Source organism: Diadema antillarum, unplaced genomic scaffold (genome assembly GCF_040938485.1).
Source record: "Diadema antillarum isolate AM-2024a unplaced genomic scaffold, OU_Dant_1.0 scf00000046, whole genome shotgun sequence".
NCBI lineage: Eukaryota > Metazoa > Echinodermata > Echinoidea > Diadematoida > Diadematidae > Diadema > Diadema antillarum.
In genome coordinates this window covers 795,581-812,143 of record NW_027270935.1, presented here as the reverse complement: position 1 = coordinate 812,143, position 16,563 = coordinate 795,581, and the positions used below count along the sequence as shown (strand labels likewise).

The 16,563-nt window shown below is 39.6% G+C and overlaps 2 protein-coding genes across 2 annotated transcripts in view; one reads left to right on the top strand and one right to left on the bottom strand.

Annotated features, from left to right (window-relative positions):
• LOC139715316 (WD repeat-containing protein 26-like) overlaps window positions 1–1,750 on the bottom strand; it is a 39,774-nt gene extending 38,024 nt beyond the window's left edge. The window contains exon 1 of the mRNA XM_071626891.1: window positions 1,268–1,750. Within this exon, the coding sequence (XP_071482992.1) occupies window positions 1,268–1,503 (236 nt within the window). The 5' untranslated portion in view covers window positions 1,504–1,750. The remainder of the gene's footprint in view (window positions 1–1,267) is intronic.
• Window positions 1,751–6,313: 4,563 nt separating this feature from the next.
• LOC139715159 (pecanex-like protein 4) lies at window positions 6,314–15,978 on the top strand. Its single transcript, XM_071626764.1, has 8 exons — window positions 6,314–7,017; window positions 8,161–8,331; window positions 8,965–9,527; window positions 10,271–10,377; window positions 10,950–11,442; window positions 12,069–13,362; window positions 14,616–14,802; window positions 15,727–15,978. Exons 1-8 carry the CDS (start codon window positions 6,314–6,316, stop codon window positions 15,976–15,978), a joined length of 3,771 nt encoding a protein of 1,256 aa, XP_071482865.1.
• The last annotated feature ends 585 nt before the right edge of the window (window positions 15,979–16,563 follow it).

Below are 16,563 nucleotides of genomic sequence, written 5' to 3'. Positions count from 1 at the left end.
AACGTCGCATGTTACCTGTTGTCAACACTTCAACTTCACCTGTAAGTCTTCTAATTGAAGACATTTTTCGATTTTAAGTGGATATTTATCCGCGATACTACCCCTGTCATGATTTGAATGCTACAATGCGCAGCCCCGTTACGCTACGCGTTGGATGGGGCTGGTCGCAGTTAGTGTTGCTCATACTTGACCAACAAAGAAACTGAGTCACTAGCCCAACCAGATGCTGTTAATAAGCTGTGCGTATAAAGCGTCTGACAGACAAGGCATGCACCTTCAAAGTGGGGAACAACAATACAACTACAAAACTTATGAAAATTTGTACGTTTCTTACAAAAAATGCATACGTTACTCACGTTAAGTGCATGCTTGTATTAAAGAAGGTTCATAAGTCCATGAGAGAGCCCTCGCCATAAGTTCGTGGAACAAAAAAAAAATGACACTTTCTGGTGCAATCCCTGACCGTCAGAGTTCATCATTGCAGACTTCAAAATGGCGCCTTGACCTTTGCAAATTATGCGCATGCGCTGCGGAGAGATCTTTTGCGTGCGTGCGCTGCTTGAGCGTAGCAGCACGGTCAACAGCGCGACCTTTTGAAAGGGCATTCAGATCATGTGACCTCCCGATATTCAAAATGGCCTGGCGTGAAAGACGATGTACCGTTCACACATGCTGCATATAATCATCATTTTCCGTAAGTTGTAAAATGTGAATTTCAATATCGATACAGACTGTAGCATAGATATGAAGTCTCATTATTGAAGATTCGCATTGCTGAATTTGAGATGACAAAAAATTATCTAAAGTATCAAAATTCAAAGCAATCGCATTGCGATTGCTGAACTCTCTTCGTGTTGTGGGTCATGTTGGTATAGCCCTGTCGCTATTGCCTATTTACAGCGACTGGGCTGTGTATAGTTACTGAGTCACTTGCGAAAGTGTGAACTTGTGTCATGTGACATGTGTTCACTGGCCACTAATAGCTTACTAATAAAAAAACAAGTGTTAGGTTATGTTTGTATGTGTGTGTGCGTGTGGCCATGGGGGGGGGGGGGTTCACAGATTTGGCTAACTCACAGTAATAATGGTGTTACAGATGAAAAAAAAAATGAGTGACACGTCATACGACTATGGCTATGCTTGCTGTGTTTAGGCAGATTTTAGGACTAATTTTAATCTTTACAACACTTGACTTGTTCTTCTCAATTTCAGTATTTTCACCCTCACTACCTCAGATGCACATAACAACGCCTTAGGCTGCACTTACGTATAGCCAAGACCCATCAGATGCTGTCCTATCAGTCGAACTATGTCCCTGTCGCATGGAGAGAGCTCATTTGCGCTCGTTTTCCTTGTACCTTCCTCGGCAAAAGTCGAGGATCCGTTGGTAGTGATTCCAGCGGCCCCGCCAGGGCCTGCCCCGTTCGCGTTACTACTGTGTGGGCTGGTGTCTCCATTGTGTGCCGCCGTACTCGTCGAGGAATCAACATCGTTGGTTTGCATTGCACTAGCAGCGGCTACGCGTTGTTTCTTTGCCGGTGGCGGAGACAACCCACCGCTATCCGAGTCCGATGATGAGGCCAGAATTGCGACGAGTATGGCGCTTTAAACGAGCCAGCACAGGAAAGCAGGAAATCAGGACAATTTTCGTCTTCCTGGATTGTTGGGCTATAGACGGTTTCCGTCAGATAATCGGTGCGAAAATCTCACGTAAGCCCCGTACTTCTCCGCTAGGTGCAGTCATGTATTTTTTCGGTTCCTACAGCTGTGTATGTTGTGGATGACGTCATCCTTTATCTGTGCTTTATGCTGTACAGTACACAATCGTATAGCGTAACATTCGTGTTCTCGCAAGGGGGCGATCGACAGAGAAATTATTTTAGAAGAAGAAAAGGTGTCTATCGGGAAGAACCAACTTAGCGCGATACACCGTTATGCTGACGTGGGGGAAGACAATGTATTCTCATCAATCAAAAATTTGACAATTTTCAATGGAAACGATTGAAGAAACCATATGATCCCTTCTGTGAAGAGACGAAGCAGGGAAACAGGATCAGAACTCCGAAACAATTAACAATTCTGCAGTTTGGCATGCATCCGATCAGGGAGGTAGTCACCTCCCTGATCCGATGAGACAGGAAGCCAGAAAAGTGAAATATAACTCTCTTACTGAATCTCCCTCATAGATAAAGCAACCCTTGGATGAACAGTTTATCAAATCATATTCCTGCATGTGTGAATCCGACTGGATGCATATGTCAGAGATCACCAAGGAGACAATAGCAGTACTAACTAAAAGAAAATTTGATGATGATGATGATGATGATGATGATGACAGCTATATAGGGATGACGATGATGATGATGATGATGATCCTCAGCATGTGTAGGTCTATAGCGCCATGATATCTGTTTTAGAAACATTCAAAGGCGCAGACTCCTCCAAGAGAGGAAGCAATTGAATACTTTGTGAAAATGTAAATCTTAATCAATCAAGTGGAAATGACAGAGGTTTGCTATTATATCCCCGATTGTCCCCCCCCCCCCGCACCCCCAAAAGATATATATATATAAGTATCTTATATATGAAGGGTTTGTTTGCAAAATCCGATAAGTCAATTTTTGAAGATTTTGAAGTACAATCTCTGTCATAAAGTACAAAATAATACCTTTTAAATGATATATTGGTCACTACATAATTATAAAGGTATATTTTTGAAGTTATGGTCAAAAGAAGCAAAATTTTTCCTATTATTCTCTTTACTTTTCTTGACCTTTAATCGCAAATATCTCCATTTGGCAAATATGGACTTATCGGTTTTTGCAAACAAACTCTTCATATATAGTAAAAGAAATTGTAGAAGAAGAACGCCGTAAAAAATAAATCATAGATCTTGAAGATCTTAAAAACGGAGCATAGCTCTAAAATACTGAAAGGCAAGGTCACACTCTTCATCAGTGCCCATGGTGTGACAAAAGATCTTCATCAAACTCGTTTCTGAAACAGACATAAAAATACGTCTGATCATGATCATGATCATATATATATATATATATATATATATATATATATATATATATATATAAATTATATACTATATTTTCTCTCAATGAACAGTTGATGAAGACATATTGAAAGTTATAGACAAAACAAATAGACTGAACCAAAAGAAAGGGGAGGCAAAATAAGTATGATAATCTAGGTGCTTCCCCCAAACTCATCTTGAATATAACGATTGAAGGAAAGGCCCTTTATGCATGGTAAAGATTTTCATTTGATAACAGCACCAAATCCGACTCATCGGCACATATACACGTTTGCTGCAGATACATTATCATGACTATCGTAGGACCTATATCGTTCTTGATGAAATGTCGCAATGGCCAATAATTATGATGACATTAAAGGAAATGACACTATATAAGAGGACCAAAAACAATATTAGAAATGCACAAATTACATTCAAGTGAAACTATCAAGCATTGCATTCATCTGATGATGAAGGGACTTCCTTGAAATACTTTTGTATTTAAATTCTCACTGGACACATTATCACAGGGATGTTTCCTGATGCACCTATTACCCTCAGGATATACTGTAATAGGCTATTCCATCTTACAGGCCTACACCACGCCCCTTTCCACTGGCTATAAACAATTCATAGAACAGTCATTTTATTTAATCCTTCACACTCCCTATATACCATAACTATACCATCATTTTTAAAGAGCGTGATAACATAACACCGAAAGTCGGTATACACCGTCATGAACACGCAAACGCATCCTCTTTGTCACTATAGTCATCACCTCCTGTTCTTAGATTTATATGTCACTCAACGATTCCGTCAATGGTTGCTCGTTTAAAATAATTTTCACTTTAAAAGTGCAATATTTCACACCATGTTCAAGTTAGTTCTGATATTGGTAAATTAAAACCAAAACAAAGAGAGCTGTAGCGATGTCATCAAAATCTGATCTATAGGCTTATAAGGAATTTATGGAATTGCAAAAAAAAAAAGAAGAATACATGTGTTTCACGACTCAGTGATATTAATCAAACAATTTCTGAAAGGAGATGACATGATACCACTGCATCTCCTCACTTATCATTGTTTCAAAATGAAATCCATTCATCAACTTTCATCTTTAATTTTTATTTCCATTAAATAAACAGGGAAATTATATACAATGCGTTATTTATCATATAGTGTAATCGCAATTCTTTAGTAAACTTACTCCTTTGACATGAAATAAACAAGAACAAGTTGATTATAAGAATAATCATCGGCATCATTTTTAAAGTTGCGTATTATGTAGGGTAAAAGGCTTGTAATTGCTGTAATGTCGACCGAAAACTTCATTGATATTTTCGTTTATACACACCAATAAGAATTTAAACTTTATGGTGTCATCGTCTCCTGTGTGTTGCGACAAAGTTTATATAACTTAAGGTGAAAATAAGTGAAAAATTAAATTCTACAACTTGTTTATTTTCAGATCCGATTATGATAGGACATTTCTTTTTACCTTTTTGTTAATCTGATCTTGCTACATTTGCTGAAGTCAACTTGAACGCAGGGTGGCATATTGCGCTTTTATCACACTGCACGTTGTTGTCATGGACTCATTTGGTATTTCTTATCTACACTGAATATCAGTTATGGGAGTCTAGTATCTTTTTTCATTATTATATTTCGTGGGGTAATAAAAAGTATACACATTAGTCTAATGATCTAACAATATAATACATTAATCCCAATGTACTGATAGGCATTATGCTCTCCACTTTGATCAATGATGAAAAATCCCTGGTTTTCTTTCGATCTCGATCTGTTGGATTTGATTTGTGCAGGACATTGAAAAAAAAGAAAGAAATGAAAAGCACCTCATCGTATCAATATTGAGCTTGAGTAAGTTTATAAACCCTCTCTGGAGTACTAAAGTCAGAGCGTGTTGATAAGTTGTCCAGCGCCATCTACCGACTTATTCCAGCTACTCTCTGTGCATTCCTGACCGACCGTGTTATGTACGTGTACGGTGTGCGTACGATCGTACACTCACGATCTTTGATACGATCATTGCCTATGCTACCACCACTTTCGGGTGGGTACTGAACTGCGAAAGGAAAGAGCGAAAATCCGTACCAAAATTGTAGATGTGTGTTACACCGTGAAAAGTAAGTATGTGTCCTTCTTGAATTAGCATGTTCTAATTTACCGTGGATACACATTTGCAGTAAATGGTTTGTGATAATTTTTGCCGTAAAAGGCCAGAGAAGCGTGAAAATACACCTTCACAAACTTCCTTGGATACCAATGACGCTGAAATCGCACGGGTCGGGAACCCGCCACTGCGTAGTAAGCGACCGGCGAACTACAGTACAATACGTGTACGCAGTAGATGCGAATGTTGTTAGGCCTTTGATACGTCCCGCGTCTAACGTTAGTACAATCTTTAATACTAATACTTTTTTAATAGTCGCAAGTGTCCTGTCAGGTCTTCTGCCTTTTTAGTGTCAGAATCACCATTCTGCATCGAAACTGAAAAAAAAGAAGATAAACAGTGTGATAACTTTTTATGCGATAAGACTTGATAGTATCTAAGTTATAACTGATATTAATAATAAGTATATTTGTCGATTCCAAGTATTTGTAACTTGTTGTAACTTATTTATAATGCTCACCTATTGATTGTCCTAGCTGATAGAGTCTAAACCATTTTGTTGCCAGTGAGTCAAATGTGCACAAAATTCACACATAAACCTATATGGACAGGTAATTAATGTGACACACAAAGGATTAATAAGAGAATTTGCCATGTGGACATCTGTTTGCTGACTTGCGTTTGAACGCTGTCACTAGTACATTTACAGAAAAAAACAACAAGGCAACAACGCTTGGATTGGTTCAATGTTTGCAATTCTACTTAGAAAGCCCCCTAATAATAGATATTTGAAATTGTATTACAAAAATAAGATAGCAAAATCGTGATCACTGCATATCTCAGTTATAACTCAGCCATACACCGATACATTTTGTCGTATATACTATAGATGTGGATCCTTTTTTCTTTAATAATCTCACCATGTTTTCATCTTGAAATGCTTTTTATTGTCTCTCAGGTCTGGAGAATCAATTAATGCTACGGTATCTGTGGAGTGATTTGGAAGTGGAACAGCGGTTATCACCATGATTAAAGCACATTCAAATACTGTGAATTGAAATGGTTGAAGATGCAAACATGGATGGGAAAATATGTCTTCTTGCTAAGATTTGAGAAAATTGAACAACCCCACCTCAGGGGTTGCAACCATGGGTACGGAAGTGCCACTCCTCAATGAATATAAACTGGACTTTTTCTGGAAGAGATTCCCACAAACACTCCTTGGAGGACCCAAACTGAAGCTTTCTGGATCCTCAGTCAGATACTCTGCACCAGCATACGTCTATATAATCCAGCTTACCGTCTTTCTCCTGCCATGGATAATTGGAGGCATATTAACAGCTGTTGTGGAAGTGGGACCCTTGTCTGCTCATGTAGGCTATTACATTTATGGGGCATGTATGGTAGTCTATGTTCTTGCTGTGCAGTTGACAAGCCTGGTTGTTCAGCGTCGTGCAACCACTGTCGCAGCCTTCCACAACACCAACGTACTTGCGGAGGAGGATGAGGTGGACTTTGATTCATGCTGTGGCTTTGAGACTTTGAAATTCGCTTTGCCGACGAAACGCTTCAAGATAAACATCGTCCTACACGCCTTGGTGTCAGGGCCAGTGTGTGCGCTTGGTTTCTGGTACCTCCTGCCATCAACTCTGCAGCCCCTATATGGAAACGTTGGAGCAACTGTTATCCTTTACATCTTTGGGTGGCTGACCCTCTGTGTAGTGCAGTATCCACTGACGGTGGCCTCTCCACCAGAGCCTGCTCTCTTTAGAGCCATTGATACTCTTGAACTTCTTCCTCTTATGCGACCCTTTTATGCACTTGTCTGCTTTTTAGTTCATCTAGCCTACAAGTGAGTGAATATTTCTTTACTTGATTGGAATTGATTTGTTTTATGTGACCCCTTACGAAGCAATAATGATGGCTCTGCAATATGTTATAAAGGACTATAAAGGACTAGGCGACAAGGATAAAGTGCACTGCTAAGCTGGGCACTACCATGGCAGCTAGGGACCTTGAACTAGGGAATTTGTTAAAGAGGAAATCCACCCCAAAATAGCTTAGCTTCAAAAGAAAGAGAAAAACATATCATACAGAACGATGCAAAATATGAGAAAAATCAGATTACCAGATAAGAAAGTTTTCATGTGTGTTATGAAATACAGTAATGGAAAAATTGTTATTCTTAGCTAATGCAAGTAAAAGCTCATATCAAGATCAGAGTTAACATTTGTTCTTTTTTATTTTGGGTGATTTGAAAGTACATTTTATATTTATACAGCTGAAATATGAGATTTTTGTCATTTCTGTATATGAATTGAACAAGAAATTATGAGATCATGACATTGTCAACTTGCTCATTTGAATATTCATAAGGACTGGTCAAGAAATATTTTCTGAAATATGTGAAATTTCAAAATGTCATATCTTCCTTATTTCTTATCTGATTTTTGTCATTTTGGGGTGGATTTCCTCTTTAATGATAGTCTGAAGTCTTTATCCACTGAGCCACAACAGCTCCTAATGTTGGACTATGTATATCCTCTTAGTGTACCTCAGGACATAACAGACCATCCCCAGTATGATTCATCTTCATTGTATGTCAGTCTCATTGTAATCAATTCCCAAGACTCATGTGTAGTTGAAGATCCCCACTGAATCCCTCACTAACTGTATTCATCATGATGACTCCAAGATTAGATGTAAGGCTGCATTGTGCATAAATCATCAAACTTGACCAAGAATAAATGAAAAAGAGAAGTATCATATCATGCCACACCATGACATGTGGTTGACACAGATATTTAGCACAGATTTACGAGCATACCTTACAGTTCTTGCTAATGTTTACTCTGTTTCACAGACTTGTGCTGAATGATGAAAAATACAGTGAGCGCATAGTATTTTTGTCTATTGTCATGGAATAGCCCCCTCAACATGTATACTCTGTGCCAACATGCTTGATGGTTTTGCATCTTGTGTTTGTTCCACCCAGGTTCTACCCATCCTTGCTCTTAACCAATCAAATACTCCATGTTGTGTACATATTCCTCCCCATGCTGTGGTGCATGGGAACCCTGCCTCCACTGGATGCCCTAGTCCTATGGCTGATGGAGCAGGCCCTGGTCCATTTCTTGGGAGGCTCACAGATGGCAGGAGATGTCAGGTACTTTATTCACTTAGAAAGCAAGCCAAAGCTACTGATTAATTGTTCTTTTGTTTTTGTTGTTATTTTTGTCAAAACTCTGAGATTACAAATATTCAGCATATCAAACATGAAATTTGGAATTTGATTTCAAGGGGGTTCTGTGTTTGTTTGATCTGGATTTCATTTGCAAACTTGTGCTTACCTTTTGACATTGCTAGCCACAATTGTATTTGCTTGAACCTCCTTCAAACTGAACTGGTAGGTGTAGAAATTGTGCTTGCAGTCTACTTTAGATTTTGTGTAGGCCTAATCAAAACCTAATGCCAATATCAACTACTGCGGGAGACCTTTTATTATGATGTATACTTGTTATTTAGTGCACCTTTTGTATTGGATACTTGATATATGTACAACCACTTTTTGGTTTTTCAGTTTTTCTTTCCCGATTTTAAAAGGTCAATCATCTGTTGTGATGGAAATGGGTATCATGTTCTGACAAATTGATATGTCCATACTAGTAGATTGAGTCTACATAACAATGTAATATATTGAAGAATTGGTGCACACACATGTCTGATGTCTTATGTCTATAAATAATTCAACTTTTGTGAAGTTTGCCCTCTGTTTTCTCCTCTTTTCTGATATATACAGGTTGTGTCTCATGTTTCTTGCATCACTGGTGGTTGTCGTGGTAGCCTACTTTCTTCCCTCTGTGCTGGTAGCCATAGTCTTCTCTGCCTGCCTGGGGTACATCTTGTCACTAGATCTCAGCAGCCTGGCCAATCAGATTCTGTCTTCTATCCAACAGAGCATGAAGAAACAGGCCAACCACAGTCCTTCTCACAGAGCAAAGACTGAAGCGCAGTCAGGGCCAAAGGTCAAAAAGGGCCTGGGTTGGGGATGGGGTTGGAGGGAGTTCCTCATCAATCTTATTATGCTCCTTGGTGTTGGAGCAGTGGCTGGTGTGTGCAGCAATTTCAGTCCAAGCACATGCACAAGCACATCAGCTGTGGTGAGGAGAGCACTGGGATATGTCGTCATATCACTGGCAGTGCTTGTGAAGGTACTCGGAGACCTTCAGATGGTTTACATTTGCTTTGGCATGCTGAGGAATAAACTCTTTCCTGACTCCATAAACAGCTCACTAAAATACAGCACCAGGAAAAGGAGACTACACAGACTTGGCTACGTGAGGAGATTCCTGTTGGACTTAGGTACGACATTTTTTTTTTTTTCCATTTTCTTTGGTTATAGTAGTATCATACAGCATAGGATTGGTAAAGATTGCATTTTGCAATTGGGGAGGTGGAAGGGGGTAGGCTTTTACCTCAGAAGTTGGTTCATTAATAACCAAGCATTCATATTTTAGGCATTATATATTCATGTAAACATCTCATATTCTGATAAATCTGCTATTTTCCCATGGCAACTTCATTCAACGCATGGCGCATACATTACAAATCACAAAATGTGAGTGTATGTTTTAAGCATAGTGATTACACATAGAATAATTCATAAGCAAAATCAATTTAACATATTGAACATTTGCCAAACAGGCCACTGTGTTTTATTGTGCCAAAGATATCCCTTAAACATAATTTCTTTTTAAATGAAATCAATGCCTTTTTTTTACATGCCATCAGCGATATCTACTGAAAGTCTATGTTGTTAAAACTTTCTGAACATTTTACTCAAACTTTCACCGATCCTTTCGATTTGTTAACTTCATTTACATGATGACATCAGTTTGCAGTATTGGTGAATGTATATTCCTCCAGTTTTGCCTTATACAAATGATGAGAATGATATTGAATTGTTTTTCACATATTGTGTCATTCCTAATGTTTAGGTAGTGAAATACAATTCCAGGCTATCAAAATACCATGATTTACAATGCACACAAGGAGCTGCCTATGGCTGGTTATGCTATTGAATCTTTGCCTTTCTTCATTTTCAGTGTCTCCATTTATCATTGTGGCATATCTGGGACTGAGAATGGAATACTCTGGCCTCTCACTCCCCTCAGTTTGGTTTGCAGTCGGGGCAGTGTACTCATTTCGAAAGGTAGTACCTGCATAATTTTTTTGTTTTTTTGTAAAGCAAATGAGGGAAGTATAAGGATTATCTATTATGTTTTCCCATGTGAGAGAAGCTAAGGGGAAGTGAACAACATGCTACACATTACTAGATGTGCTGTTGTCCTGTTGGGAAACTGCAATGTAGATTATAATATTCTGTATTATGTACATTTAGAGGATGTATATGTTTTTTTTTTTAATTATTATTTTTGTTGATACAGAAGTATATTAAACAAAGTTTTGTAGTTTTTAAAATAAGAATATTCAAAACATTAATATAGCTAGGTAGAATTGAAGATTGCTGGGTTTGGGATCAATTTTTGTTTTATCAAAGTGTAATCGTAATATAAGCATGTCATAAAAGAAGAAATTGTAAATACTATTGCTCCTTAAACAAGTATGGTAATATTACCATTGTTAATAATTCTGATTTTTCTGATTGTGATGATGAGGAGGGATATTACATTTGCCACAAGAAACTATTTTGCAGTCATTTTCACCTGTTACTGTTATTGTTTCATCACATCTAGTAATTTCATGTGCATGTTCACTTCTCAGGTGTGGCAGTCTACAAGCACAGCTTTGCTTGATGTGTCAGTCCTGCACATACTAGAAGAGCTCAGTGTTTGTGGCTCCACCTCCTTGGCTGTGTGGTGGCCCTCTGACACTGGTGCTCAGCTCATCATCATTGGACTGCTACACTGTTGGATCACCCAGACCCTGGACAAGCTCTACTGCTACACCACCATCCTGATCACATCCTACACCTTGGAGAAACAGAGGCGCAAGTCCTCCCTCCCTCTCATCATCATCTCCCTCATCTTCTTTCCCGTCGTCTTGGGGATCATCGCTGCATCCAGCCTGCTCTCCGCTCCCCTGCTCCCTGTTTTCACACTGCCCATCCTGCTCATTGGGTTTCCCCGCCCGCTGCGAATGTGGCCAGGAGTTGTGGGTGCAGCAGCAAACGTCTGTGAGGATTCTGTGTATTACCAGCAGCTGGAGCAGAAGCTGGGAGGGGTGCTGAGGAGGGCGGCAGCAACAGGAAGTCTTGGTATGACAAGCTCCTACTGGTCTGTCAAGCAGTAGTGACATCAGTTACAACTGTCTTTATTTTTACAGAAGAGCTGTGTTTGAACTTTGGTCATGATTCTGGCACAAGGAATTATGCTGTATACAAAAGATGCCTGCTAATTCAAAAGAGCAGCATGCAATATTTATTATCATTATCTTCCCTGGCACACTATGGCATGGTATATTTTTGTATCTCCCAGAAATGGTCAGGGACCTTTTTTTTTTTTTTTTTTTGCCAGTCAGCTGATATTGTTGAAGCAGGTACTGTATTCAGTATTTGCAACCCCCCTTTAAAAATACATGAAAAATGACAGGAGAAAGAAAGGAAAATTACATCACACAAGGCTGAAAAATGTTTTTGTGTAGAATATTTTCATGTACACATCCATATCATTTATAAACTTGAAATCAGTCAAACTAAAGATAATCTCTCTTAGGTCATTGCATTCATCAGGCAATTTGCAAGTGTTACTTATTGATTGCTCTTCTAAATAGATTTACCCGTTCATTGATTTGTAAGGCCTTTTTTTTTCCCCAAATACAACCATGCACAAATGGTTGAAATTTTGTTATGTTGATAGTTTTTATTTCCATTTTCCCTACAAGGTAACATCTCACCAGGGTCCTACCTGCTCTTGCGGTTCCAGGACCGCATGGCATGGCTCCAAGTCCTGGAATGTGGATATGGCTTCTGCACCATCAGCTTGAAGGGCATGGAGCTCCAGGAGACGTCCTGTCACACGGTGGAGGCTGCCCGGCTTGATGACATCTTTGAGGCGGCCTTTACCCACCCCAAGGAGAAGTTCCCAGTTTGCTACCTCAATCAGTTCCCCATGCACTCCTTGACCCCCGTGGATGCCCTGCCTGTTGACACATACTCAGATGCCCGGAATGTCCTGACGGGCATCATTGATTCGCCGACCACCTTGGAAATGGTGGATTCTTGCTTCATCAAGACACTCACGTGGCTCCTACTTCGTCACAACAGTGCAAAGAGGAAAGACTTTCCAACGCCGTCATCTTCAAACTCCAACTCCAACTTTGACGGTGCAAAGGAGTGTGGCAGCGTCAGCAGCAAGATGGGGCTGGTGCAGATGAAGCCACTGGAGAAGAGAGGGATGAGTGTGAGTGAAGACAGTGGCCGGGCAGAGTCTGTGCAATCCAGGCCACTCAGCAGTCACATCAAGCAACAACCCAAGAGGAAATCCTTGGTTGGATCTTGGGGCAGCCTTGACAGCTGGAATGACAATGACTCCCTAGAGCTGGAGCCAATTGAGACCAAACCCAAACTGACCACAAGGCCCAACAAGAACCCATCACCTCCCCCCAGTCGCAAAGGAGACCTCACTTTGCCGGGAGCCTTACCAGATTTCTCAGATGAAGAAGATGATATCTTAAAAGAATTAGACTTTGGCTTACCTGCTGTCGATATCCATGCTCCCAAGAAAGATAAAAATAAGCCTGGCATCCCTCTCGCTAAACAAGCCATCAATCTATCTAGCTCAGCCCAGTTCTCTTCCCCATACTCATCAAAGCTGAGTCTCCCCCTCAAGTGGCGTGAAATCCCCCTGGATGCCAATCTTGTCACCCCTCTCCTCCAGAGGTTCCCTCTGGACTGGTACAAGCATGTTCTGGCACAACTCGACATCGAATCGCAGAAGACGGCATCGGAATTGGCTGCCGAGATTGCTTCCGACGAGGCCCTGACAAGCATGTACGCCAATCTGGTCATGGCCTGCTATGGCATGGTCAATGTGTTTGGGTTGACAGGTGTGTCTGCAGTTGGGGCAGGTGCCAATCACGTATACAAGATTTACACGGGAGACATACCCTGGTCCATCAATCTGGACTGGTTGACAGAGGACAAAGAGCTTCATGACATTGTGCTGAAAGCATTCAGGTAATGGACTGGACTGGTTTATTGACATAGATGTGACTGCCCAGCTCAAAACCCACAAAAAGTATGCCAAAATAAATTTCCACTTTTCTACAAAGTTAGAATTTGAAAGCTTTAAGCTTTAAGATGATATGTAACTTGTTAAAATTGGACCATCCTAACCCATATAAAAAGTGATTGAAATAAGACAGAGTTGGGAGGTGCAGTTTCATAGAAAAAGGAGAAAAGAGGATTCAAATATGAGGGTCACTTAAGCGTGCTGTGCAAAAGTATTGATGTAGACATGTTCTATTTCCCAGTGAAAACAGCACTGGTCCGAAAAAATATGGTCCAGAAAAACTGCTAATATCTTGTTTTCAGTTTTGTTTTAACCCGCCAAATTTTGACAGAAGGTAGATAAAAGATTACTCTCCCAGGTAAGACAAACATACAATTTTTAATCAGTCAATCCAAATGACATACACTGTATTTTGGTCCAATATAGTGAATCCCTATATGCAACTTTTTGTTGGTTTTGAGCTTGGTGGTCACCTATGTTGATTCAAATAGTGTGCATATGTTTCTTTTGTTTTCTTTTGTTTTGTTTTTTAAAAGGAGTTTTCAGGACAACCAGAGAGCTTGCTCAAGGTGTGCCCAACACAACAATGAATGTTTGTTCAGCTCAAACTGTCTTCAAATCTGGGTTAAAAGCATTATTTACCATTTTCAGATGAAACAAAAACCCAGCTTTAGTGCTTCAAAATAGTTCTAAGATATGAGTTATAGATGAAACAACCAATGTAAAAATTGTAAAATAATTAAATGTTAAATCTACAAACTGTTAAAAATAGTTATAATAAAACCGTTTCTAGACAAAACCGTCTACATTTATGGTTTAGTGAGCAAAATAGTGATATATCCTTGTATTTTAGGCTTTATTGCAAAAGTTGTATATGGTAGGATGTTTTGTGCACAACTGACCAACACATTAATGCATCAAATGTGACAACTCAAACATCTTTTTTAATCATTGCTGCCAATGGTAAACAACACCTTTAAAACAGGTTGAGAAGCATGGCCATAGGTGCTATTAGACAAAGAACTTAAAGCATTTCCTTTTTAGATCATTTCAATGTACAACATTCTGTGATATCATTGCAGCACCGTCAAACATTTTGCCCAAGAGCTGGGATTTATTTACAACTCCTCACAATGCAATACAAATTGTGAAAGAAACCTTGTACCTGATACTCCTCTAATGCACTCACTTGGGACAGGTTTGCCTTCAAATTGGCTTATGACCAGACTGTGCTGGGTGAGGCGACAGATAACGATGAACTCGTGGAGTACTTGCAGGAATACGAGGATGAGTGGTACATTGGAAAAGACAGTGATGACCAGTGGTCCGAGGCGGTCAAGATGGACAAGCCAAAGTTGTTCTCCCTCGTTTATGATGCCAATGATGTGAGTTACTTGAGCTGCAGTCTTTGCTTCTTGTTGTTAATTGGTTGCACAGCAATTCAATTGGCAACTTCATGTAAAAGTTGTTTGATTAAGGTATATCAAAAGCACATAAGAGCTTCTCCCATAATTTTGAAAGCTTGACAGTTGTCACAGGATCTTTGGTATAGAAACATACGTAAAAGAAGACAGATCTTACTCATTAACAACTCTTACTCATTAACTCATTAACAAAAGTGGCTAGACTGCAAAAACTGGTCCAAATTGTTGTTTGTTTGTTTGTTTGTTTGTTGTTGTTGTTGTTTTTTGGGGGGATGATATTTATGAGCTTACAATCTCCCAAATGACATTTCTGTACATTTTGGTCACCAAGTTTTACAATGATATACAGTGTAGCATATTTATTTTATCAGTGACGGTGAAAACATAATTGATTCATTCTTGTTGCTTGCCATTTGTTTGCACAAAATGTTGGCCTACTCTTAAACAAACAATATTGTTCAGAGACAATCACAGGAAGCATTCTGCTGCCATGTTATTACCAGTATGTCTATCCAATTGTTTATATGTACTTGACCAATCAATGTACTACAATCCCAGTAAGTACTTTGAATTAAAGACAATCAGTTTACTGCTTGTAAGTGCTATCAGTGTGGTTTCATGAGCATTCATTGTGGAGACCAATCAAAACAATCCAAACTAAGGAACTTCTTCATGAAGATGTCATGTGTATGAAAACTATCTCACATCACAATGTGATTTTGCAGGTCTCATTTCTTTGTTTTTATAAGCTGATATCCTGAGAAACCCGATATAGTAAGATCAATATCATGGTTTTTAGGTCATCCTTATAACAAGGATCCTCTGTGTAGAAGGGTTTTTCACATGCAAAGGACATGCTTTGCTCTGCAATCACATTTATCACAGAATACCTACAATGGGCGGGTGCTGTCTCGCCAGCCAGTGATGGTGCACATTGGCAAACTGAACTCTGAGGTGGTGCGCTCCCTGTGGTCCTCCCTCTCGCTGGAGCTGCTGTACTTCACCAATGACGATGAAGAGCGCTACAGCATACAGGCACACCCTGTGGTACTGAGGAACCTTACCATACAAGCCGCTGATCCTCCACTGGGCTACCCCATCTATGCTTCACAGCCCCTCAGCATTCCAATGTGGTAGTATACTGCTATATTTGTCTTTTCCATTTTTCCATTTTTTTTTTTTGGACAGAATTCCAAGGAGTCCCAATTGTTTGAGCCGAGGAAGACAACAATTTTATAAAGTCATTCTTCGTTCTTCATCATTGGAGGTTTAAGATATTGCCGAAATTCAGTCCAGACTGCATACCGGGTTGACCCCCCCCCCCCCCCAAAAAAAAAAAAAAAAAAAAGACATGGGACAATCTGCCCTGACTTGACAAAGGAAGTGGGTGCTAATACCATATGTTTGTCTGATGTAGCCTGAGCTTTCAATCGGAGCTCAGGCCCCCTTTTGGCTCCATTGGCTCGCAACTATTGGGTAAGCAGTTTTCAGCAGCCTTTTTTGCAACATGTAAGATGTAGATAACAAACCTTTGCTGTTTGATCTCCAATGGTGATATATCAATTAAACTTAGGACTATGCAGTGTATATTTCATATTGTAAAGACTGGAAGTTTGCATATTTTTCCACAAGGGGTCTGTGTGAAATTCTGTAAAGAATACAACAAAATGAAACACCCCTTCCCAATCCCTGTGCAAAGTCCTTTTGAATGCATCTTGATGT